At 47.3% G+C, this 26803-nt stretch overlaps 1 protein-coding gene across 1 annotated transcript in view; it reads right to left on the bottom strand.

The window, feature by feature from the left end:
- Window positions 1-21659, bottom strand: part of LOC144773031 (organic solute transporter subunit alpha-like) — a 782029-nt gene extending 760370 nt beyond the window's left edge. The window contains exon 1 of the mRNA XM_078657799.1: window positions 21213-21659. Coding sequence (XP_078513925.1) covers window positions 21213-21288 — 76 coding nt within the window. The 5' untranslated portion in view covers window positions 21289-21659. The remainder of the gene's footprint in view (window positions 1-21212) is intronic.
- Window positions 21660-26803: the final 5144 nt, after the last annotated feature.

Below are 26803 nucleotides of genomic sequence, written 5' to 3'. Positions count from 1 at the left end.
CGCGGAAATGCAGAGAGTCGGTAAACCTGCTCCCAAGGCGAAACCTGACTTATCAGAGAGTATGGTAGAACGTGGGGGCTGCAGTGGCCTCTGTGGCCCAGGTGACGGACGCTTCAGCGGGCACTTGAGGTATGGACACTTCACCAGGCCCTAACAGGGCTAGTAGCTGGCGCCGGAGGCGACGGTCCGTAGGAGGTAAACGACTAAATCTTCTATGTCCTGGTTCGGCAGGGAGTCCTGTATCAGGAATTGGATGAATGACTGATTGGTGCCATGTTCCCCTGCCTTTGGGGCCTCTATTACGAACTATCGTATGTTCCCATATTTTGAACTGTTGTGCCATGGTTTTTGGGGGTGGGTTGTTTTTGGGGCTCCGCATCAGTGCTCGGGGGGTTAGGGGTAGGTTGGTATGGTTGGGTGCCTCAGAGAGGTCCTTCAAGGGTCCAGTTTCAGATGCCCCGTCTAATGCTCTTATCCCTTTTTAGCGGGTATGGGTAAAGATTTAAAATTGTTAGCTTGAATGTACAGGGTCTCAATAACCCTGTTAAGCGAGCAGCCATACTATCACTGTTGGAGAGTGCGGATGTGGATGTGTGTCTGTTACAGGAGATCCACCTCCTTTCCAAAGATACTAAGAGGATGAGGGACAGGCATTTTCCAGTGCAATTGTGGTCCTCAGGTCCAGCGAAAAAGCAGGGGGTGGCTATCCTGTTTAGCGCTAAAGCTCACTGTAAGGTCCTGTCACACATGGTTGATGTAAAGGGGTGCTTCCTGACGGTTAGGATCCAATGGGGGACCACTCATCTTACGATAGGCTCCTTGTATGCCCCAAATGAGCACCAGGAGCCCTTTTTGAAGATGGCGTTTGCGGAGGTGCTGGCTTCGCCGGATGCATGTGTGTTGGTGGGGGGAGACCTGAATGTAGTAATGGATCCTGTGCTAGATAGATCAGCTGCACGCTCGCATCAAACAGGGGCCCTCTCACAGGGAGGGAGCAAGAGGTGGGTTACATGATGTTTGGCGTACTCAGCATCCCCTAGAGCGCGACTTCACTTACTATTCCGCAGCACATAAATCCTATCGCGCTTGGACCACTTCCTCGCTACGACGTCGCTCATGCCCCATTTGTCTGCTGCAGAGATTTCCCCACGCTCTTTGTCAGACCACGCCCTCATCTCTGTACAGATTGCCTGTACCGAGCAGCGTCCACCGTCGTCTGGGTGGTGCCTTCGGGACTCCCTCCTTAACTCGGAATCAGTAGTTTCCCGCATAAGGGCCACGATTACTCAATATCTAGTGGAGAATGACCGGGATGGTATGTCGCTGGGGTCCGTCTGGGAGGCCCTCAAATTAGTGGCTTGGGGTGACTTCATTGCGGTGTCTGCGTCGTTTGCCCGGATTCGTAGGGAGAAGCGTGAAGAGTTGGAGAGGGAGGTGGGAGGTCTGGAGGCGATCCATAAAAGGACCGGGGCTCCACGCATATGGAGAGAGTTGGAAACGAAAAGACGCATGCTTAAGCATCTCGACTTAGACAGAGCAGAATATGCCCTCCTGCGTCTGCGCCACAAGTTTTACCTCAGCGGGGACAAAGGGGACCGGATGCTGACACATAGGTTGAGAGCCCGGACATAGCAGAACGCCGTCCAGGCCATTAGGGATGCAGGTGCGGTGGAGCAGACTACAGATTCCCTTATTGTAGACTCCTTCCGGTGGTTCTACCACACCTTGTACTGCCAGGAAACTTCGGATCCGGAGCGTGTGGAGGCGTATCTTGCCTCATGTGGCATCACGCCCCTCTTTCAGACCTCGACAGCAGCGCTTGACGCTGAAATACGTATTGAGGAAATCATCTCCACGATCGCGTGATTGAAGCTAGCAAAATCCCCGGGCCCGGACGGTTTCTCAGCCATTTTTTATAAGAAGTCCTGTGTGGAAATATTACCCTTTTTAACTTGCCTTTTTAATTCATTCCTGGAGACAGGAGAGGTGACACCCTCCATGTCGGAGGCCTCGAACACAGTTATCCCCAAGGCGGGGAACGACCCAATGGAGTGTGGATCGTACCGCCCGATCTCACTCCTCAACATTGACGCCAAGCTTTTCGCTAGCATTTTGGCTGCTCGCCTTAGCCCACTCATGGACGGCCTCATAGAACCAGATCAGGTGGGGTTTATACCGACGTGGCAAGGGGGGGAAAACACTAAGAGACTTCTGCACCTCATGGACTCTGTCCATCGCGCTCGCACGAAGGCTATCTTATCAATAGATGCAGAGAAAGCCTTCGACCGCGTCGATTGGACGTATTTGTTTGCGGTTTTGAAGGCTTTCGGACTGGGAGATAACTTCTTGCGATGGGTACGCTGCCTGTATGCGACACCGAAAGCGGCGGTCCGAGTCAATGGTTGCAGATCCACCCCTTTTCCCATCGCTCGCGGGACGAGACAGGAATGCCCTCTGTCGCCGCTGCTTTTCGCGCTCTATATGGAGCCCTTTGCCCAGAGAGTGCAGTCCAATGGATATATTGAAGGCATTCGGTTTGGCGCAGATACACACAAAATAAGCCTCTATGCCGATGACGTGATTCTCTCGCTTATGTGCCCCCACACATCCTTGCGGCACTTGTCAACAGAGTTGCGCGACTTCCGTGATGTTGCAGGTTTCAAAGTCAACTTTTCTAAATCACAGATACTTAATGTGTCGGTCCCTGCTACGGATGTGCCAGACCTACAAAAAGATTTTGCCTTCCAGTGGGTCCACTCCAATATCCCATACATAGGAATTCCCCTTGCCCCCACTATAGCACGGACAGTCTCCCTTAACTACAAGCTCTTAGTGAAGCAAACAACCAAATCTCTGACTGACTGGTCCCGTCTCCAACTCGCCTGGTTTGGCAGGCTGGCTGCAATCAAGATGACGGTCCTGCCGTGCATTTTATATCTTTTCCAGATGTTGCCTTTGACCCCCCCGCCGGGTACAATACAGAAGCTGCAGAGACTGCTTACCAAATTCTTATGGAATCACAAATGTCCAAGGATTGCCTCCTTGGTGCTAATGGCCCCTAGAGCTAGCGGTGGGCTGGGCTTTCCCGCATTGCAAGCGTATTATCAGGCGGCCTGTCTGCGATTTATTCTTGAATGGAATAGGCCATACTCCAGTAAGCATTGGCTCTTTATGGATCAGGCGGTGGCGGGTTGCAATGTTTGGCGGGAGTTATGGCTCCCCCGACAACATAGAGCTTGGGGCTTATACTCGTCCCCTGTGACGTCGACGACTATGAAGGCGCGGGGCCAGTTAGCGCGGCGTAAAGGCTGGACCACATTCCCTTCGCCCATGACATCCATTGTCGATAACCCGGACTTCCCGCCTGGCTGCTCCTCCCCGATCTTTCAGCGCTGGAGGGAGGAAGGATGAAAGAGGATGGGCCAACTCTTTGACCTGAATGGCTTAATCTCGTTCCCCTCGCTCCATCGGGACTACTTTTCCCTCTCCGATTCCGATGCCTTTCCCTACTCGCAAGTAGCACATTGGGTCACTCAGTCGCCTAACATTGCTGATATGTCCCGCCCACTGCGGCCCTGGAACGTTGGGTGGTTTGCAAAAAAGACGATCGCAAACTTATCTCTGACTTATATGCTATGATCATTGCATGCCCTAAGGCTCCACGTACTAAAGCGCAGGTTCGCTGGGAGACGGAGCTGGGATGGCCGCTGTCACATAAGGGGTGGGAAAATGTTTTTTACCGCGCACATCACACCGCTGCCAATGTTGCAGGTGCTGAATCGGCCTACAAGGCGGTGGCATACTGGTACCATACCCCAGCTCGTATTAAGGCCTGGGACCCGAAATGATCAGGCCAGTGCTGGCGGGGCTGTGGCGCGCTGGGCGCCTTGACGCACCTGCTCTGGAGTTGTGCAAAGCTAGAGCGCTACTGGAAGGTGGTACTCGATGATATAGATGACGCAATTCACATCACATTTCCCAGGGCTCCTGAACATGTGCTGCTAGGGTTACCGCATGCGAAAGCGTATCCCCTGCGCTCTATGAGGGGTAAGCAGATTGCTCTGGCATTGTTAGCTGCGCGCTTAGTCATCCTTACGCAATGGCGATCCGCTGACCCTCCTGATCCGAGGGACTGTGGCATTTATTGGCGATGGAAAGACTTTCTTTGTGTATGGATGGCAGGGGGGAGGATTATGCAGAGCTGTGGGAACCATTCATTCACCTCCTATCTCGTGATCTGCAAGAGGTAACGTGTCCAAAGTATCTGCAGATCCTGCAACTTATCCCGGTGGTGCCCCAAGGGGTAGTCCAATAGATTCGAGGGCTCTGGAATGTGCTGGGGAGCGGGTGTGATTTAGCGCGCGCAAGGGGAGTAGACGAGACTGATGTGGAGGGGGGTGTTGGGAGGGGGGGTGTTGGGAGGGGGGTGGGGTGGTGGGGGGGTGCGGGTTGGCGGGAGGGGTTCCTATTTTGTTTGCTGTTCCTGTTTTTCTTCTTAAATGCAGTAACACACTAAGAGTGCTGGCCGTTCCACCTGACATTGCATACACCCTCGCCGGTTCGCCCCCCGGGGTGTAGACCCAAAGGCTGTGTTTAATTGATGTTTAATATTACTTGATCTTGATCTGACGGCCGGTGGATGTAGGCAGCTGGGCTGTGTTCTGTGACATTATACTGCTCAATACAAATGATTGATTCTAAAATATGGGTTTATAGTATTCATTTTTGAAAGTTTATGTAGAGGTAACAAATGGGTCCTAGAGTTTAGGGATGGATAGTGCATACATGTAGTAACAAGATTTTTGGGATCCAGGCAAAGGCGGCTGGTGTTAATGTGCAAAATAGGCATCACCCTGCCACCCTTAGGGGAGAGGCAAGAAAAGAATTTCAAAACGCCAAGCAGGAGAGGGAGGAGAACATGGTGGTGGGCTAGCAGCGCATTGGGGGCACTCCTGAAGTCGTGAGTAAAGTTATGTTTGGAGGACTAGCTATCGGCAATAATTTAACTTACTGGCTGTGGTGAGGTGTGGCCAGAAATAATGGAGGAGGGAAGCTGCAGGTGTACACTGTCCTGTGCTTAATAGTGAAATGGCAAATATAGGGCGGGGTCACACTTGTTAAGTCCGAATAGATTCCAGGCCCTGACTGTAGATGAATCACAGTGCATTAACGTAGAGGAGGATGACCTTTATGTACAAAATGCAGCATCAGGAAAAGCTGACCTGGTGGCAGGTGAAACAAGTTTTTCAGTACAGGGAGATGGTTCGACAGACCAAGATGCCGTAAATAGATTGACGGAGGCAGCAGAGGTATCTCAAACACAAGCCCCACCATAGTTAGTTGCAGAGCTGATCCGGACACTAACTATGGAAATAAGGAATAGATTTGAGACATCAGAGACAAATCAAAAGGATATTAGAATGGCGTGTGACAACCTTGAAAAAATGTTCGAAGACCTAGCTGCTAGGACCCAAGTGCTGGAAGCTGCAGTTGAGTATATAACCCTGCAAGCCAGAGCAAATAAGGAAAGTATTAGACTCCTGAAAGAAAGTGGGGAAAGCATGCAGAAAACAAAAATTGGTTTTGAAGAGCAATTAAAGAAGGAACAAATTGTGCTTGTTCAAAATTCCGGAAGGGGCTGAAGGAGACAACTTAAAAAATGTTGGGGCAAAATGTATTAAAATCGGGACCCAAGTGGACTGCTTGGAGCAAGATATTATTCATGACATTCAGAGGATACATAGAGATCCTTTCAGATTAAATCCCAAGCACCTGAATGCCAGGAAAATTCTAGTGAACTTTCAAACATATAAAATGAAAGAAGAAATTCTCTCCAAGGCATTAACATTGAGGTCTCTCAAGGTGGATGGAATAAGATTTGAGATAAGGTCAGATATTTCTCAGATCACTACAAATAAGCAATGGGAATTAGTAAAACTGTTGGAACCATTGAGGCAATTAGGTGCTATGGCACTGTTACAATTCACAGCTACATTGCGATTGAGAAATAAGAATAAAATGCAGAATTTTGGGAGAACTGAGGAAGTTGAAGAATTTATGAGAATTATCTCTGGAGTAGATGCTTCTTAAATATATAGGTGAGTCTCTACCAGTGTTCCCAATAACGTGCACGCCAGCGCACATGTGCACGTCTGTTCCCCAGATCGCAGAGTGTTGCGTGTGGAGGGCTCACCCACAGCACATCCCGGGAGAGCATTCGCACCACCGCATTAATAACGTGAGCGAAAAATGGTAATTTCCTGGTTGCTGTGGCTCCTGTACTTGCTGCTGTATTTCCTTCTTAATGAAGCACGGCTGGGGGCTGTTTGTGGGTCTTTGTGAAAATATTTGTTAATTGCAGCACCGTAATGCGCTGCAATTAACATAAATATTTTGCACAATGGCCCACAATCAGCCCACAGCTGTGCTCCTTTAAGAGAAGAAGTGCAGCAAGTCCAAAAGTATGATGTGTGCTTTACACATCGTTCTTTTTGACTTGATGCATGTATTTTCTTAATGGAGCACGGCTGAGGGCTGATTGTGGGCCATTGTGAAAATATTTATGTTAATTGCAGTGCATGACGGTGCAACAATTAAAAGGAATGCTTTCACAAATGCCCACAATCAGCCCACAGCCGTGCTCTATTAAGAAAATAAATGCAGCAAGCACAAAAGAACGACGTGTAAAGCACATATTGTGCTTTTAGGCTTGCTGCATTTCTTCCCCTAAAGGAGCGCAGCAGCGGGAGTGTGCCTTTTTGAAAGTTTTCATGTTAAATGCAGCCTTGTATATTAGTGTGTCGGGCTCTGGAATTAACATGAAAACTTTCAAAAAGGCACGCAATCTGCCACCCTCTATTAACAAAAGTCATGCAGCAAGCCTAAAAACATAACGTGTGCTTTTACAATCACTAATATATGTTAGTGATTCTGAAAGCACATGTCCTTCTTCTGGGCTTGCTGTATGCTTTTTGTTAATAGAGCGTGGCTGCGGGAAGATTGTGTGCACTTTTTTAAAGTATTCATGTTAATTGCTGCAATTAACATGTATACTTTCATAAATGCACACAATCTGCTCGCAACCACGTTCTATTAACAAAAAGAATGCAGCAAGCCCAGGGCTTTAAGTGGACTGGGTCCTGCCCATGCTGAGTTTTTAAAAGCTGGTGCTGGGACAGGTCCCAATCAGCCTCTTCATTTTTGCCCTCACCATCAGGGAAAAAAAATCTCAACTCTGCAGCAGTGCAACTGCTCAAAGCCTTTGGTGTAACTTCAGAGGACTTTGTATAGTTTTTTCACAGTCTGATCTTTTCACAACTGAGGCATTTTCAATATTATATTCAATGAAGCCGTAGTTGTTGCTTATTTATCTTATGCAACTAACAATCATTGACAAAGTAAATAGTCCTGGCTTGTTGTAGGTATAATTGTACTTGTATTATATATCTGGATGCAATGACAGAAGCAGCACAAGAACGGTTGAGCTGGCACACTATGCTAAGCACAGATGATTTTTAGCTAAGGTGTTTTTAAGCCAAGCCCTTAATTACATCAGGCGCGCCCCTGTAGTGGGTTCTTAAGGAGGAGAGAGGCGATGGCAGCTGTGGAATCAGTCTTTATTCACGTAGCTCCACAAGTAACCAACAAACGACCTCAGCAACAGCTGACTGGGCACACCACACAACAGCCGGTATCGAGGCTCCACCGGCGCTCGCCTTGGAACGCTCGCAGTGGTGACATTCTAAGTGATGTCACCACGGAGCGTTCCACGGTGTACAGTGGGACAGGAGGGTGGTGGTTGAAGTGGATGGACGATACCACAGCCCCTTTGAGAGACCTTCCAGTTTTTTCATCCCACTTAAAGGCCTGAGCAAGTCTAAAAGCACCATGTGTGCTTTCAGAATCACTAACATATATTAGTGACTGAAAGCACACATGGTGGACTTCTATGTACATTCCCCCCGCCTATCCAGGAAACCATCTTCAGAGCTGATAAGTGAACTCATGATTATCAGTTTTAAAGAGTGGAGTAACCCCCGCCTTGGTAGAGCCAGATATGTTCTACAGAGAGTCTTGCCCTGATGACCTTGAATAATTCTTAAACAGATTATTACAAATAGCATTTTCCTTTCATTTATTTTTAATTTCGGTAACGTGTGAGATTGTATAACAGACATTTTATGACAGAAATGTTTTTGTTTTATGCAAAATCCATAAACAATGTTTATTTTAGATCCAAACAGGATCTCGGATATGGGAAATGGGAGGATGTCACAGTGATTGTATTCAGTAGTATTAGTGAGCTTCTACTTTGTTACAATATTAGAAAAATACATCACTATCCCTGAATATAAAGTATGAACACATTTGGAATTTGAACCAGTGTGTCTGTGCACTGTTTGTGATAGGGCCAAACGGACACGAGAAAACTGAAACTGGATCATAAATTCAAAGCTGATCCGCACAGAGGCCCCCAAAATACATTTGGCCTGGGGCGCTCAAAGTCCTTAGGATGTCCCTGAGATGCCATTGTGTAGGGTGTTAGGAAAGAAGAGGTTCAACACTGTGGAATGTGGCCGGTTGCCCCGGTTTTCTAATTATATTAGTGCAGCTTCGTCATGGTTGCAGATGCTCTGCACTGCATTTTCTCATTTCGAACATGACACAACCATTGTACGCCAGTCACCAATACGAAGGCCACCCCCTTGCTGGATTGGCCTTAGCAGGCATCGAGTGTTTGCCTGGGAGGCTGGAAGGGTGGGGGTCAGTTGTTAAGCAGTGGGGGCCAGTTTCGTTGAAGGGGCAGTTTTGCAGCGATGCTGCAATATGGGCCAAAAGTAACAAAATCACCAGTGCTGGGGACTCCGGTTTTAAGCAGTAGTGCTTGACACTTGCAACCCCCACCTCCTCAACCCCGCCCTTGGTGGGTGGGAGCTGGTGCGGCAAAATTGCCAGGGCTACTTTGGGTTCCCAGTCCGGCCCTGCCTGCCCCATCTAACAGGCCTCCTCTGTTCCAGTACCCATGTCATTTATCTGCACAATCAAGCAGGAACCCCAGTGTCAGAACCACTGTTGCTGTACCCACACACGCAGTCAGCTTCTTGGCATACATTGCCGTGGCTGGAGCGCACAGAGACCTCACACTGCCGCACACAGAGGAAAAAAATTAGAGAGATCATTGGCCTATACCCCTGCTTCTTGTTTTCTTGTGTTCTTCACTGCACTTTTTTGTTATGTGTTAGGTCGGCTAGAAAGCCACCTGTCAGTTAATTTTGCACCACACCTCTTTATCTATAGGTGTTAATTATTAGGAAACAGTTATATGTCCCCCAATTCAATATTAAAGTTTTGAAGGATAATTCTGACTCAGCTGCCCAATAGGCTTAGGCCATAAGGACGAAAGGAGGGTTCTCCAGGGTAAGGGGTGGTTCTTTGGTAGTTTTAGGGATAAGGGCACTGGGTGGGGAGCATTTGGGGAAAAATACAAACAAATACTCATTTATTAGAAATTGGCTATGGAGCTTCCACTTCTGGGAAAATATTGATTAAAGAATGACTGGAAACCAGAGAACTAGAGTAGAACTACTGATGTGGAATGTAAATAGCCTAAGAGTGAAAGGAAGAAGAGAGAGAATCTTGCAGTATTTGAAAGATGTTTCAGCCCAGATTGTTATCCTCAAAGAAATGCACCTAACTGAGGATGAAATGAAGGAACTATTTAAAGCTAGAGGGTGGGTTCATAAGGTTGTGTGTACCACTCTGCAGTTGACGACAAAGTGGGTGGCAATCTTGATTATGAAAAATCCATACATTACTATAGAACATAGTACAGTAGATAGAGCAGCCAGATGGCTTATAGTGAGTCTTAAAATGTATAATCAAATGTATACATTGGTGAGTTATAGTGGTCCCAATATTGGCGATGCAAGGCCATTTAGGTGGTTGTTTTGTTGAATTTCTCAGATCCCGCAACCTTGGCCTGCGACTTTAATGTAATTTTAGATAATTCATTGGATCGCTCCGTCAACAGTAGGTCAGGTGTAAATAGTAAGATGCTGTCCTTAATTAAAGTCTCCATTGCCCAATTGAGATTATGTGACATATAGAGGGAGAGGATGGGAGTCAGGAAGGGCTTTACATATAACAATAAAAAATATAGACATCAATCGAGAATCGATTTTTTTCTTAGCGAACCAAGGGTCTAGAGACTATGTTCAAACAATTGCGCATGTGGGTGCCCATTTGTCAGATCATTCGTCAGTTTCTTTAGTCCTGTCCGTGTCTACTGGATTAACACAAAGAAGGTGGACTGTGAATCGTACTCTGCTGTTAGATGAAGCAGCGATAGAGGTACTTAAAACAGAGTCTAAGGAATTTTTCTTCACAAATATAGATAGTGCCCCAGCGGGAAAAGTATAAGATGCAAAAAAGTTTATAGCTGAAGTAAGTAAGCTAGAAAATAGTATTTAGCAGCAGGAGTTATTAGATGTTGTGGGGGAAAGTGAGAAATGAACTCTACAAGATTCTCTGCAAGCTGTCACAGTGGATTTGGCAGGGTTAGTAGAGGACAGGCTAAGAAAAAGGTGGCAGGCGAGTAAAATCGCCCATTTTGAGTATAGAGAGGGCTGTGTAAAACTGCTAGCATGGAAAGCTAAGACGGAACAAGCAAAATCTTTTATTAAAGAAGTTAAGTGTGAGCTTAGTGGTAGAACTCTTACCGGGGCCAAAGAAATCGAGGAAGCTTTTCAAAAATACTTTTGGGAGCTATATCAGGAGGAGTTGGTAGTTACTGAGAGAGAGGTAAAGACATGGCTGAATCAGGATGTTCCCCAGAGTATCTGCAAAAGTAGTAGCATAGTGATAAACAACAATATACCTACCACAGAGATTAAAAATTCAATCAGGGCGGGGAAGTCGGACAAAGGAAGCAGGAAAGATGGGTTGCCTTTAGAATTATATAAACTATTGGAGGAGGTACTCTTGCCATTCATGACAAAGTTATTTGTGGAATTTTTTGGGAAGGGAGCAGAACTGCCAGCATCTTGGGATGAGACCACAGTTACAATAATTCTGAAAACAGAAGAGCCCTTAAATGTATGTGACTCTTATAGACCCATTTCTTTATTAAATTATGACTATAAGATTTCCGCAAAACTTTTGGTGGAGAGGCTTAATGGCGTGTCTCCTACATGTAGATCAGAAAGGATTTGTAAGAGGAAGAGGGACACGTGAACTGACATATAATGTAATAGGTGCAGCTAATATAGCTTCTACTTACAAAGTCCCTTTAGTGGTCATTACACTAGACGCCACCAAAGCCTTTGATCGGGTAAAATGGGCCTATCTGGAGGCGATGCTAAAGCTATTTAATCTTGGTGAAAATTTCTGCAGGACCTTGGCCATGATATACAGAAAGCTGTGGGGCAGAGTTTTGGTAAATGGTAATCTTTCCATGCCTTATAGTATATCAAGAGGGACAAGACAGGACAGAGATAAAATGTACCTATTATAGGAGGTTGGTGCCAATATGGACTGCCCCTGGATCTCCTGAATGGACTAAGGACACCCTTGCTCTCCCTCTAAGGGAGGCAGGAATTCGGAGGTGGGGAGACCTGGTGGAGGAAGTAGAATTGGTGTCCTGGGATAAAATGGTGGAGGTATCTAACAATAAAATCTCGAGGTTTAAATACTTTCAAATAAAAAGTTGGTTCCAGTCATCTGGGGTGGAGATAGGCTTATTAACCGAACTAGAAGTTGGTTTAATCTGCAAGGTGCCAAAGAAGAAGGAAGTGGCTAGATGGTACAGGTTATTGGTGGAATTAACGGATGGTGTCTTCAGACTTCCAAGTGACCTGTGGGAAAACAGCTTGCTGGGGACACAGTTGGAAGACCTATGGCAAGTTTCTTTTAGTATTCTTTATCCCACTGTACATTCCACCAATTTAAGAAGAAAATACATCGTCTGTCTACATAGGGTATATTGGACGCCTGATAGACTATCGAAGTTGAGGAAGGGAAGAACGCAAAGGTGTCTAAAATGCAGCCAAGAAAAAATGTAGACAATATTCACATGTTTCTGGACTGTCCTATGATTAACACCTTCGCTGCGGTGGCTATTCCGCCGCAGCGCTAAGAGGGGGGCGGGGCCGGGTGGCGGTTCCGTGCTCGTGACGGAACCGTTCCGTCACCAGCACAGCCCACCCGTGGCTCGTGACGGAACGGTTCCGTCACGAGCACGGAAGGGGTTAAAAAATTCTGGGACGATGTAAGTAGATGTATCTCATCTATATTAGACACAAAACTTCAGGTAAGTCTGCCTCTTGTATTTTTTGGGTTAGCAGTGCTGCATGTTGATATTACTAATGAGATAAAAAAAAGCTGGTCTTCTATCTGATTCTCCTGGCTTGAAGAGAGATCTGTAAAAATTGGCTCAGTAACTCACCACCGACTGAAGTAGACTGGGTAAAATCTGTTAAACACACGATCAGCCTGGATAGAGCATTAGTGAGATAAAGAAAGCAATTCTGGTCTCTAGCCCTAAATTGGTTAGATCTCAAATGAAGCGCAGTGGTTAAGGGATAGGACAGGTCCAATGATTATGCCTGCTCTCTTTTCGGTCCCCTACTCCTCTAGAGCGATCTGCAGTTCGGCTGTTTTGGCCAGGGCAGAAAACTGAGGGAGAAGTGTATGGAACATTATGATCCTTGGTATAAATAAATAGTTCTGGTAGGTGCTAGTTCAGGGGGTGCCCCACAGCTCAATTCCAAGGTGAATGAGGATTATAGAGAAAAAAAAACGCCAAGCAGCTGAAACAATCTTAATACTTGCTTGCTGATCTTGTATTTATAATAGGGCAGCTGTGAGTAACTTTGCAGAGGTATGGTCCTGCTGCACATGTGCTTTCTAGGCTAGATATTCTTTGATCAGCAGGCACAAGCTACAGCAGTGACATTATGGCAGAGGGTCTGACGACTTACAATGCTGTGAATAAGGGTTCTTTTTGGGTGTTTACACAATGGCCCTGGGAGGAGTTCACAGAACTACATTTATTTCAATGGCAGGGGAAGGACTCACTGAAAGAAGAACGGTGGTATTGGAAAAGGTGTGACCCAGTGCCTTGGAAACATAAAGGCATTCTAAATTGAGCCAATTATAGTTTTTTTAAATTTGAAAACTTTCGAACATCCTCGCTGACAAAATATTGGCTATGCCCCTCCACTCTACGGCCCTCCACTCTACTTACCCCCTCCACATATTTCCACTGCAGATCATGACACATAAGTACACTAAACATGACTCCAGTCAACACCACACAATTCCACACCAAACAATTCCACTCCATACCACATAATTCTACTCCACACCACATAATTCCAATCCACACAAAATAATTCTACATCATACCACAGAATTCAACTTTATTACATGCCACTCCACACCACTCAATCCCACTTGATGTAAATCCACACCATGCAACATTACACTCCACACAATTCTAGTCCACACCATGGAACATATTAACACTATACATATTTCAACTCCACACCACACACATCCACTCCACTCCGCATGGCTAAACAACATTGACAGCGCTAATAGCTCTCTGCTTGCCGAGACCTATTGGCTTTGCCAATGCTTGCTCTTGTTGTAATCTCCTAGCAGCATGGCAGAAATGCTACTGATGGCGGGAGCTCTTCCAATAACACGCAGATGCACTCTTGCCGAACTATGTATCTGGTTCTTGCTGATGATCTTCCACATTGATCCTGTCCTTAGTCCTGAGCCGTAAAAACAACCCCGACCTCGAGCTCTAAGAACAACCCTGAGCCCTAAAAACAACTCTGACACTCCCCAAGCCCTAAATACGCCCCTGACCCCTGAGCTCGTTAAACAATGCTGACAACCCCCCTGATTTCTAAAGCAACCCTGAGCCCTAAAAACAACTCTGATTCTCCCTGAGCCCTAACAATAATCCAACCCCCCCCCCAACCGAGCTCTAAAATCAACTTTGGACCCTCTGAGCCCTAAACCAACCCTGACCCCCCAGCCCTTAAAACAACGCCGATCCCCCCTGATTCCTCAAAACAACCCTGAGCCCACAAGCCCTAAAAACAACTCCGATTCTGTAAATCCTATAAACAACACCGACCCACCCTTTGCGCCCTAAAAAAAACCCGAACACCTCCGATCCCTGAAAACAACCACAACCCCCCCTCCCCTGAGCCCTAAAAAGTACCCCACCCCTAAAAACCCGCCCCCGCTTCACTTACCAGACCACCTCCCAGAGCTCCCTCTCCCGATCCTTCCTCTTTCTGTACCCTCCCATCTGCGCATCGAGGCCCTGCCTTAACCACATATATTCGTGGTTAAGGTAAGCGTGGTTGAGCTTGCGAGGAAATGCCACGCGTGGCTGTGCCCGCGTTGTAAACGTTGTTTCCCATAACAGAGAGTATATTAACAAAGATAAAAAGGAAAAATTACCGACTTAGATGTTTGTTGCAATATACTATTTGTTATGTGGTTTTATAGGCTTCAAAGCATCTTATGTAGTTTTGTTGCACACAAAATATATTCTTTTGAAATAAAAACTAAAAATATTATTGTGATTACAAATTTTTCTACTCTATATTTCAAATTAGAATTTGGTATAAGGGAGTACGTGTTGTTTTAGCAGTAGCAGTGCAACCTTTTCCCAATATGAGATGGGCAATTACCAGTTAGCCCCTTCCATCTGAGAAAACTGTGCACGTTGTATTCTGAAATGAGATTATTACACCAAGTAGACAACTGTGCTTGATAGACGTTTTCACCCAGCACTAAAAGCAATGATGCACTTGGGCATGAGAAACAGAATTATCATTGCATGCTCATAATGGGACCTCATCAAAGGAGATCCAAATTGTGACACAGAAAAAAAGGAACAGTTATTGAACAATAACAAAAGCTCATTTGGTACAAAATTGCGCAGCATACCAAAGAAAAGTGACACAAAAACAATATAATCCAAGTCCCCAATGGGAATACAGCCGGTATGGCTATTAATCTAGCGAGCCATCCTAAACAACCTAGAGCCACTGGTACTCCTCACAGCCATTAAACACACACACGCCTCCAACCCAATATTCAAAAACACAAAAATGGCCCTGCTCAAAATAGACAAGAAAATGGAACACAGTGTAAAGAATTCGAAATGGGAATCCTTGGGCAAACACCAAGATTAAGTATAGGTGGAAACCCCTTTCTATAGAGACATGGAAGACGATAGGAATCTCCTACCCAGCACAACTGGAAGATGGGGGCAACCCCATCAGTTTCACCACGCTAAAAGAGAAGCATAGGCTACCAGACATCGATCTATACAACTTCCTAAAAATCAGAACAGGCCTGACAAGAGCAAAGTTAGCGCAACACAATCATACAATACATGACGAAACTCAACAGAAGAGGCCATCGGGTATCACATCTCTACAAACTACTACATCCTAGTGCCACCAAAATTAACGATAAACCAGCGACATACTGGGCAAAACAACTTGACACCACACTTAGCGAGAGCGAACTATATCTCCTTTGGGCCGCCCCCTCAGGAAACAATATCTCCCCAGTACTAGCACAGGCAAAATTCTGGCTACTACACAAGACTTACTGGACCCCGGCTCGCCTTGCGGCGCTGGGCCTCAGGGAAAATGAACGGTGCTGGAACTGCGTCACGGAAAAGGGGGACCTAGCACACCTCATCTTCTACTGCCCCAAAATTAAAAATTTCTGGGAGAAAACATTCACCTTCATAAAAAAAGCGCTGGGGTGCACACTAAAACCAGAATTCTCTACCCTTGTCACCACGTTTATGACTGCAGAGCTAGAGTCACAGCATGACAGGGACCTGTTATATCTCCTCTTGACAGCGGTAGTGAAAATTTTACTTTCCAAATGGAAGGATACAGCTAAGGCGACATTCAAAGGTTGGCTCAACTGGGTGACGTACCTCAGAGGCGCGGACAGTACCGCCCTGCAGAACTCACCCTGGAGACCAGCAACAAGGGGAATGTGGGCATCACTGGACGATTACCTGGACCCCTATGAACCCACGTGAACTCAGCTGGAGAAGGGCGCTTGCCCACAAGCATATTCCCACAAGCCCAGAACAAACCCACGACTGAAGTATTCTCTTTTATTCTCTATCTTTCCCCTTTTCAACCACTCTTATTCTTCTAGCAAGACAGTGGAAAAGGGGACAGCCAAACATATATACCACTCACCACTATCCTTGACAAAAACAGACAGTTGGCGCGGTTACCCTGTAATGGTAAAGCAATGATAAATGTATGTATAAAATTTAATAAAATACTTTGAAATAAAAAAAGAGGGCTTGGACATTTTCCATCTATTTTGTAAAAATAGGAGTTTGGAAATGAATTCACTAAAGACAATATTTATGGTTTTGAATGGAGGCAACATGACGCAACCAAACCCTCTTTTAGATGGGAAAGCATTAGAGAAAGTGTCTGTTTTTGACTACTTTGGCTTAACACTCACCGACAAAATTGAGTCAATCAATCAATCAAGTCATTTGTATAGCGCACTACTCACCCGTAGGGTCTCAAGGCGCTGGGAGGGGGGGGGGGTGCCGTTACTGCTCGAACAGCCAGGTCTTGAGCTTCTTCCTGAATGAGAGGTGGTCTTGGGTCAGGCGCAGGTCGGACGGGAGTGAGTTCCAGGTCTTGGCAGCCAGGTGGGAGAAGGACCTTCCTCCTGTTGTCGCTCTTCGGATGCGGGGGACGGCGGCGAGGGCGTGGCTGGTTGATCTGAGGAGGCGCGTGGGAGTGTAGAAGTTGATCCTGTTGTTGAGGTAGCTCGGGCCTTGGTCGTGTAGGGCTTTGTGCGCGTGGGTGAGGAGGCGGAAGGTGATCCTCTTGTTGACCGGGAGCCAGTGCAGGTCTCTCAGGTGTCCGGAGATGTGGCTGTTTCGTGGGATGTCGAGGATGAGTCTGGCTGAGGCGTTCTGGATCCGCTGGAGTCTCTTCTGGAGCTTGGCGGTGGTTCCGGCGTAGAGGGCGTTGCCGTAGTCCAGTCGGCTAGTGACGAGGGCCTGGGTGACAGTCTTCCTGGTCTCGGTGGGGATCCACCGGAAGATCTTCCGTAGCATGCGCAGGATGTTGAAGCATGACGAGGAGACGGCGTTGACTTGTCTGGTCATGGAGAGGGAGGAGTCCAGGATGAAGCCCAGGTTGCGTGCGTGGTCCGTCGGTATGGGTGCGGTGCCCAGGGCGGGGGGCCACCAGGAGTCGTCCCAGGCGGAGGGCGAGGAGCCCAGGATGAGGACCTCCGTCTTGTCTGCGTTTAGTTTCAGGCGGCTGGTCGTCATCCATTCGGCTACCTCTCTCATCCCTTCGTGCAGGTTGGCTCTGGCGGCGTCGGGGTCGTTGGTCAGGGAGAGGATCAGCTGGGTGTCATCGGCGTAGGAGATGATGTTCAGGTTGTGTTGGCGTGCGATGGTCGCGAGGGGGCTCATGTAGACGTTGAAGAGGGTTGGGCTCAGCGAGGATCCCTGGGGTACGCCGCAGATGACTTCGGTGGCCTCTGACTTGTACGGTGGTAGACGGACTCTCTGTGTTCTTCCGTCGAGGAAGGAGGTGATCCATTCCAGTGCCTTGTCCTGGATTCCGATGTTGCCGAGGCGCTGTACTAGGGTGCGGTGGCAGACAGTGTCGAAAGCCGCGGAGAGGTCCAGGAGGATGAGGGCCGCTGTTTCCCCGTTGTCCATCAGAGTTCGAAGGTCATCGGTGGCGGCGATGAGGGCGGTCTCGGTGCTGTGGTTCGCTCGGAAGCCAGACTGTGAGGGGTCGAGGGATCCATTCGTCTCGAGGAAGGCGGCCAGTTGTTTGTTGACGGTCTTCTCGATGACTTTGGCCGGGAACGGGAGGAGCGAGATGGGACGGTAGTTCTTGAGGTCGGTGGGGTCTGCTGTGGGTTTCTTGAGAAGGGCGCTGAGTTCGGCGTGCTTCCAGCTCTCCGGGAAGGTGGCGGTGCTGAAGGAGGTGTTGATGATGTCCCGCAGGTGGGGTGCGATGACAGCGTCGGCCTTGTTGAAGACGTGGTGAGGGCAGGGGTCGGTCGGAGATCCGGAGTGGATGGAGTTCATTGTGCGGATGGTGTCTTCGGTGCTGATCGGAGTCCAGGTGCGGAGGGTGGTGGTGGGTGGCGTTGTTGCGGTTGTGGCTTCCGTTGGTTGGTTGCTGAAGCTGTTGTGTATGTCCGCGATCTTGTTGTGGAAGTAGGACGCGAGGGAGTTGCAGAGGTCTTGCGACGGGGTGATGTCGTTGTTTGCGGCGTTAGGGTTGGAGAGCTCTTTCACGATGTTGAAGAGTTCCTTGCAGTTGTGTGCGTTGTTGTCCAGCCGGTCCTTGTAAGTATTTTTCTTGGTGGCGCGGATCAGTTGGTGGTGTTTCCGGGTGGCGTGCTTGAGGGTGGTCATGTTGTCCGTGGTTGGTTCCCTTCTCCAGACTTTCTCGAGGGCTCGACAGTTCTTCTTGGAGCTCTTGAGTTCGTCGGTGAACCATGGTGTTTTTCTGCTGCAGGGTCCGCTGGGTGGGGTTCTCAGAGGGGCGAGTTCGTCTGCGCAGTTGTTGATCCACATCGTGAGGTTGTCAGCGGCCTGGCTGGGGTTCGCTGAGCTGGCGGGAGGGTGCTGGCTCAGGGAGGCGGTGAGCTGGTCGGCTGTGATCTTGTTCCAGCTTCTTCGGGCAGCCTGTTGCTGGTGGTGGTGGATCGTCGTTCTTGGACCTCATAAATTGAAAAGGCCAGCTTAAAGCTGGCACAGACAGCTGGGGGATAGCAAAGATGTCTGGGAAGTGCACACACAAAATGGTTGGTTCAGCAATGGAAATTTATAGGGGCCAGGGTAGGGGAGCGGCCTTATATGGGGCAGAAATCTGGGGCCATCGAGTATGTGATAAATTATCTAAAAAAGAGAACTCTTATTAGGCAGCTTCTAGGTCTCCCAAAAAGTACACCATTAACGCCACTCCGCAGACAAGAGCTGAAAGAAGTCGTAAATCTACAGAGAGTTGATAAAATCCCCTGGCTGTCCTATATCAAAAACACCTTGGCTGCTATTAGGATGTGAGACCTATGGGCTAACGCTGAAGAAACTAGCATGACAACTCCCGAGAAGGCCTTGTCAAAGATCTTTAGAGAATTTAAACTTAATCAGATCAAGGCCAATTCCGACACAGGTGCACTGACCCTATCTTTTTTAAAGGTAAAAGACCAATACAAGCTGGAATCTGTTCTTGATGTCATACAGCCCCCCTTGCAAAAAAAACTGTACCTGCAATTTAGGTACGGCGTACTACCATCGCGCATATTTACAAGTAAATGGGAAAATATTTTGATTCAGGGCTGTCCATTCTGTGCAGATAAACTGAAGACAGGCCAACATGTTTCATTTGTCTGCCCGGCATTAAAGAAGGCTAAATACTGATGTCTACAACAGGTGTGCCGGAATTTTGGGACAAAGTATTGCACGGAGGCCTATAGGATCCTAACATATGGCACCAGTCAGCCCATAGTGTACTCAGTTACTCGTTACTTATTTTCTATGTGGTGTGCGCGGTCATCTATCTTAAAAGTTGAGTCTATTGATTCATTTTTGTTTTTCAACGCAAACAAAATGTATTTACATTTTTTAATTACCTTTTTAAACGTTTTACAAATATTAATTCCGAATTAGCTCTTTTTTATATTTAGAACTTCTCTTAATGTTGCAATGCACGTGCACTTTATCCTTGCAAGAATCATGTGACCAAATTGTGTAGTAAAAATTTGTATGTGCTTTTATGGCCAATATAGGCGGAAATAAAGATTTTTTTAATTTAATTTAATTATTCGATAAGTTGTTTTTTATAGGCTTTAAAGCATCTTATGTAGTTTTGTTGCACACAAAAATATATTATTTTGAAATAAAAAAAATATTATATTGTGAGTACAAATGTTTCTACTCTATAATTCAAATTAGCATTTGGTATAAGGCAGTACGTGTTGTTTTTAGCAGTAGCAGTAGCAGTGCAGCCTTTTCCCAATATGAGCTGGGCAATTTACCAAGTAGCCCCTTACATCTGAGAAAAAAAGTGCACGTTGTATTCTGAAATGAGATTGATACACCAAATAGACAACTGTCCTTGGTAGACGTTTTCACCCAGCACTAAAAGCAATGATGCAGTTAGGCATGAGAAACGGAATCACCATTGCATGCTCATAATGGGACTTCATCAAAGGAGACCCAAATCGTGACACAGAAAAAAGGGAACAGTTATTGAACAATAACAAAAGCTCATTTGGTACAAAATTGCGCAGCATACCAAAAAAAAGTGACAAAGAAACAATAAGAGGTACTCTGAAACTCACACAAAAGTCACATTTCCTATCTTCTAGCACAAAAGCAAATAAGTGGTTATTTCAAAATGTTTGAAAGGCTCTCTCCATGTAATGCAATGACACCTCCCCCCCCCCCCCCCCCGAAAGGTGTGTACTCATTTTAAATACAGACATTGATTGCAACACCCCAAGGGAGTGCCCCTGGCTACGGTAAAACCTAAATCAGGCACTCGGGTAATGGCATTTAGCAGTGGGTTAAATACACACACAAGGGATACACGAATACAGTTAAACAATATTGTCTGACATTCTTATTTACTTGAATGAGTAGTCAAATAAACGAATTCACTTTTGACATAGCATTAGGGGCGCGGAAGGCGAAGCTGTCACAGGACACTTTTTTTTCAGTTGACACTGACAACTGACCTTAACTACCTCGAGTCTAGACTGTGGTACACACATCGATAATTAACGAAAATGCCACTTCAAGACATGTTTGTTGTATCACCGATGATAGCCTTACAAAAGCATTACAAATTAGGCCTCTCTTACAAGTGTAAATGACGCTGCGTCTTAAATCGCACAAAGTTAACATTGTATCTGCTTATAAATGTTACAAAACTCTACCCAGCCTTCAGGTATGAAGAAAAATTCAATGCTTACGGCGGTTCTCAGATAAAAACTAAGAGAATGAAAAGCTCGCGAAACTCAGGCGGAAAAAAAACTTTTCAGGAGAAAAAAAGCAGATTTCACTAAACTTTTTGAGCGGGGGAAGGGGGCGTAGAAAAGGATTACAACTTTTGTTCATCTTGAACTTTATGAGTTTGTGAACTTACTTTGTAAAATCTCATGAGAATACGGCGCCTGCCTGCTGGTGCACGCAGGATTTGTGTCGTTCACCACGAGTTCCATTCTCCGCCTTTTTTACCTAAAATGCCTTGCTCGTGAGGTTTTGCTTCAGAGGCTTCCTTTCTCGCTGTGTTCCCTGCTCGCCTCCTCCTTGCCGACTGCAGGGCTCGTGGGAACGGCTGCCGAACAATACCGGCAGGCCAGTTTCTCTTTGTCCCTTCCAATTAGATTCTGCGGTTTGCAGAGTAAAGGAGTGCGTTCAGTACCTTCCACTTGGCTGGAATCCTGGCTCTCTAAACTCTCAGGAGTCCTGTAGTTCAAGATCTTGTAAAACACCCGCCCGCTAAACATCAACCAAGAAAAATAATAAAATGCAGGCTGTAAAGCTATTATCCCAGGAGCCCTTAAAGCAATCTGAAGTTCTGGGCAGTGACTAAGAGTACGCTGCATTTATCCAAGAGAAAAAAGTATTGGGCAAGAGAAAGTTCAAAGGGTAAGACGGCGTTGCACAGCTTTCAGTTGGATGTCTGTGTACAATATTCTTACGTTGTAAAGTAATTACGTCTGTATTTCCCCTACTCTCCAAAGGCGAGTTGTATTTATTTATTATGCTTGGCGTGAACGTAACTGGAAAAGAATGAATAAAAAAATATAGCAAACTTTGGAGTTTTTTGAGAAAATAGGAAAAAACTACTTCGGATAAAAGTGTCTGTCCCCCGCCCCTGCCTAAAAATGGCATCAACAAATGGTTTGCTGTACTAAAGTTACCATATTCCCAGCTATCAGAACACGCAGAGCTGAATAAAAAAACCTTATTTTGGACCACAGTTCTGGCATTTTTTAAAGAGGTAGCCCATTTTTCCTATTTTTTGAGCTTCCTGTGGAAGCCAGTGAGAAACCCATAGGTAATGCAGAAAAGCAACAGGGGCCATATGTAGGTAATCTCTATTTCTGAAATACCGAATTTTACGGATTCGGTATTTCTGAATTGGTAAACAGTATGTAGGTAAAAATTCGGTAAATTTGACAGATTCGGTAATACTTCCACCTAGAGAAAAACAACGACAACAACACCACCACCTTGCTCGACAACCTGGCCAACCTCGGACTCAAGCAACCGGTGGACACACCCACCCACCGAGCCGGCCACACGCTGCACCCCATCTTCTCCGCCAGCAGCCACGTCTCCTTCAGCCACTCCACAGAACTACACTGGACCGACCACAGATGCATCCACTTCACCTTCAAAAAGAATACATCCCACCACCGCACACAACGAATCCCCCGCAGATGCTGAAGCAAAATCACCACAGACCAGCTCATCTCATCACTAAGCCAGAACCCGCCAGCCGACACCGCTGACACCAACAACCCAGCCCACAACCTCGCACAATGGATCCCCAACTGCGCCGACGACCTCGCTCCACTGAAGAACCCCTCAGGCAAGACTGGCAACAGGAAAACATCATGGTTCACAGACGCCCTCAAAGAATCAAAGAAATCCTGCCGGACCCTCGAAAAAACCTGGCGCCACGTTCAGACTCCAGAAAACATGACAGCCCTCAAAAACGCCACCCGCGAACACCACCAGCTGATCTGCACCACCAAAAGGACATTGTTCAAAGACTGACTAGACAAGAACACCCACAACAGCAAGGAACTCTTCAGCATCGTCAAAGAGCTCTCCAACCCCAGCGCCAGCAACAACGACATCACACCGTCACAAGACCTCTGCAACTCCCTCGCCACGTTCTTCCTCCGTAAGATCGCAGATATACACAACAGCTTCGGACCCCAGACTCCGCCTCCAGTCACAGAACCAACGACCCCTACCACCACCCTAAGCACATGGACACCCATCAGTACTGAAGACATCACCCACGTCATGAACACCATCCACACCGGCTCCCCCTCTGACCCTTGCCCCCATCACATCTTCAACAAAGCCGACAGCATCATCGCACCCCACCTCCGCAACGTCATAAACAGCTCCTTCACATCAGCCACCTTCCCGGAGAGCTGGAAGCACGCAGAGATCAACGACCTACTGAAGAAACCCACAGCGGATCCCAAAGACCTCAGGAACTTCCGCCCCATCTCTCTTCTTCCCTTCCCGGCCAAAGTCATCAAGAAGACCGTCAATAAACAGCTGACTGCGTTCCTCGAGACAAACAACTCGCTCGACCCGTCCCAGTCCGGTTTTCAAGCAAACCACAGCACCGAAACCGCTCTCATCGCAGCCACCGATGACATCAGGACCATGATGGACAACGGAGAAACAACCGCCCTCATTCGCTTAGACCTCTCGGCAGCGTTTGACACGGTTTGCCATCGCACCCTAATAACCCGCCTCTTCCACACTGGGGTCCAAGGAAAGGCCCTTTAATGGATCACCTCCTTTCTCTCCGACAGAACCCAGAGAGTCCGCCTCCCTCCCTTCGCTCAACGGCCACCGAGATCATCTGCGGCTTACCCCAGGGCTCCTTGCTCAGCCCAACGCTCTTCAATATCTACATGAGCCCCCTCGCCGCCATCGCACGCAAACACAACATCAACATCATCTCCTACGCTGACGACACCCAACTGATACTCTCCCTCACCAAGGACCCAGCCACCGCCAAAACCAACCTCCAGGAAGGAATGAAAGACGTCGCAGAATGGATGAAGCTCAGTCGCCTGAAGCTGAACTCAGACAAGACAGAGGTCCTCATCCTCGGGCAATCCCCCTCCGCCTGGGACGACTCCTGATGGCCCACTGCGCTGGACTCTGCCCCTACTCCCACGGACCACGCACGTAACCTGGGATTCATCCTGGACTCCTCCCTCCCGATGACCAGGCTAGTCAACGCCGTCTCTTCATCCTGTTTCAACACCCTGCTCTTGCTCCGAAAGATCTTCAGGTGGATCCCCACCGAAACCAGAAGGACCATCACTCAGGCCCTCGTCACCAGCCGACTGGACTACGGAAACGCCCTTAACGCAGGAACCACAGCCAAACTCCAGAAACGACTTCAGCGCATACAAAACGCCTCTGCCCGACTCATCCTCGACATCCCCCGCCACAGCCACATATCCACCCACCTAAGAAACCTGCACTGGCTTCCCGTCAACAAGAGGATCACGTTCAGGCTCCTCACCCACGCACACAAAGCGCTCCACGACAAAGGACCCGAATACCTCAACAACCGCCTCTCGTTCTACACCCCCACCCGCCAGCCTCGCTCAGCCAGTCTCGCCCTCGCCGTCGTGCCGCGGACCCACAGAACCACCGCCGGAGGAAGGTCGTTCTCCTACCTGGCCGCAAAGACATGGAACTCACTCCCCGCGCACCTTCGACTGACCCAGTACCATCTCACCTTGAGGAAGCACCTCAGGACCTGGCTATTCGAGCAATGACAGCACCCCTCCCCTTAGCGCCTTGAGACCCTCACGGGTGAGTAGCGCGCTCTACAAATGTATTGATTGATTGATTGATTGATTGATTGATAATATTTTGTATTTACCGATTCGGAAATTCACATTTATTCCTATGGGCCTGGAGGCCCATAGGAATGAATGGGAAGCCATTCAGTATTACCGATTCGGTAAATACCGAATCGGTAATAGGGGGAACATATTCAAAGGTGGCAGGGTGTCACATTGATACCCTGTTGCACCCCTGAATCGTGCATATGTGCACATGTGGCACACATACATGCCCTAAGGGCATGTATGTGTGCCACATGGCACTGAGAAAAAAGCAAAAAATTGCTTTTTCAAAGGTATTCAGTATTTACCACCAACTTATACTTGGTGGTAAATAACAAATCCTTAAGGCTAAAATGCACTCACTTGGGTGCTACCTACATAGGCTTTAGGAATCGGTAATTTACCGATTTCTTAAAATAAGGAATCAGTATTTTACAGATTCCTTAAAATAACAAATCAGTAAATTAATGATTCCTTATTTGCAGCCTCCTACATCTCAAATCCCTAAATACCGGTCAGTAACTGTGAAATTTACTGAATTTCACCGTTACCGACCGGTATTACCTCACCTACATATGGCCCTAGATTTCTAAAAGGTGAACAGAATTCCGAATTCAGCAAGGGGTCATATGTGTAGATCCGTCAAGGTTTTCCCAAAGAAAATAACAGTTGAAATAAAGAAATACTGAAAATGAGTAGGACAACACAGTCATTTGTTGCAACGTTTTCATCTGTAACTTTTTGCCATAAAGGACTTTTTACAAATCCAATATACCTTTACGTCTGTGTAGGAGAGTAGGATCTGCTTTCCTATGATCACCCCACTTTTTGCTTTTTTGCTTCACTGGTTTTCGACTTAATGTGGCTGTGGGCCTGCTAATCAGACCCACAGCCCTGCTGTTCTCTCTCTAAATTCAACCCCATGTACTTTAGATACATCACCAATTGGATATTGGGTCACCTTATGAGACCCTGTACAGTGTACTATAGGTACCCAGGGCATAGGTGCATCCAAGGCCTACCAGGGGCTGCAGCATATCTTTTGCCACCCCTGGCTGGCCATCCAAACTGACACAACTGGCTGATCACTCAGCTGGGGCAAGGTCGTGTAATCACCCCTTGCTTAGATATAGTATACCTATGTCTAAACCTATATGTGGACAAATATACACCTATAAGTCACTCCTATGGCAGTCCTTAACAATCCTGGAGGCAGAGTGCTTGGTTTTATGTGAGATGGTGCTCTAGCATGAGCTGAGCCTGTCTGCAGCTTTCGGAACCATGTCCTTATAGCTGTTCCAGGGTATTGCCATACCATATACTCTTAAGTGCATTATAATCCTCGCGGTTAGATGCTATCTTTGGTTTGGCTTTATCAAAACATGTTGTGTAAGGTGTCACACGCTATGGAATACTACCCCCTCGCCAGTTCTGGCGACGGGGGTAGCATTCCACCCTTCTAGAGGGATAAGACATGTTGGTAACAGTAAACACGGTTAAAACTAACCAGAGCCTCAGCATCACAAAATGGATGCTGCTGTCACAGACACAAGTCTGGCCTCCTGGACAAAAGGTTTCCTGTCACAGGGAGGTGTTACACCACCCCAGACAGGCGATAGTGGATTGAGGCAGGGAGGGCGAGTGAAACTAGACACTGCCTGGGGCACACAAGGTGTCCCATGCATAGCCCAGTTCAAACCGGTGCTGGGGCACTCCAGCCCCAGCTCTGGCGCAAAACTGGACAAAGGGAAAGGGGTGTAACCACCCCCTTCCTGGGTCCCACCCATAGGAGGGACCTAGCAGGTAATCCAGCCCCTTGATTTGGAATAAAGGTAGGAGCTGTGTCCATAGACATTAGATTATCCTGACTGAAACTTTGAAACAGACATCCTACTCGACGTAGAAGACTGAAGAATCTCCCTTGTGGTCAAGGAGTGACCACCCTGTCAAGAAAGCACCATCAAGCGCTCAACGGTTTGCTTTGTTGCAGCTCCCGCCGGAGCTCAAGCGACAGAGATGAACAAGAACTGGATTCCCAGACATCCAACAGCCCGATCCACAGCCCCAGCAAAGCTAAGACCAATGGAGGCGACGTGAGACGTGGGACCGG

The sequence above is a fragment of the Lissotriton helveticus genome, chromosome 8 (genome assembly GCF_964261635.1).
Source record: "Lissotriton helveticus chromosome 8, aLisHel1.1, whole genome shotgun sequence".
NCBI classification, from domain to species: Eukaryota; Metazoa; Chordata; class Amphibia; order Caudata; family Salamandridae; genus Lissotriton; species Lissotriton helveticus.
This window is presented reverse-complemented; position numbering and strand designations above follow the sequence as displayed.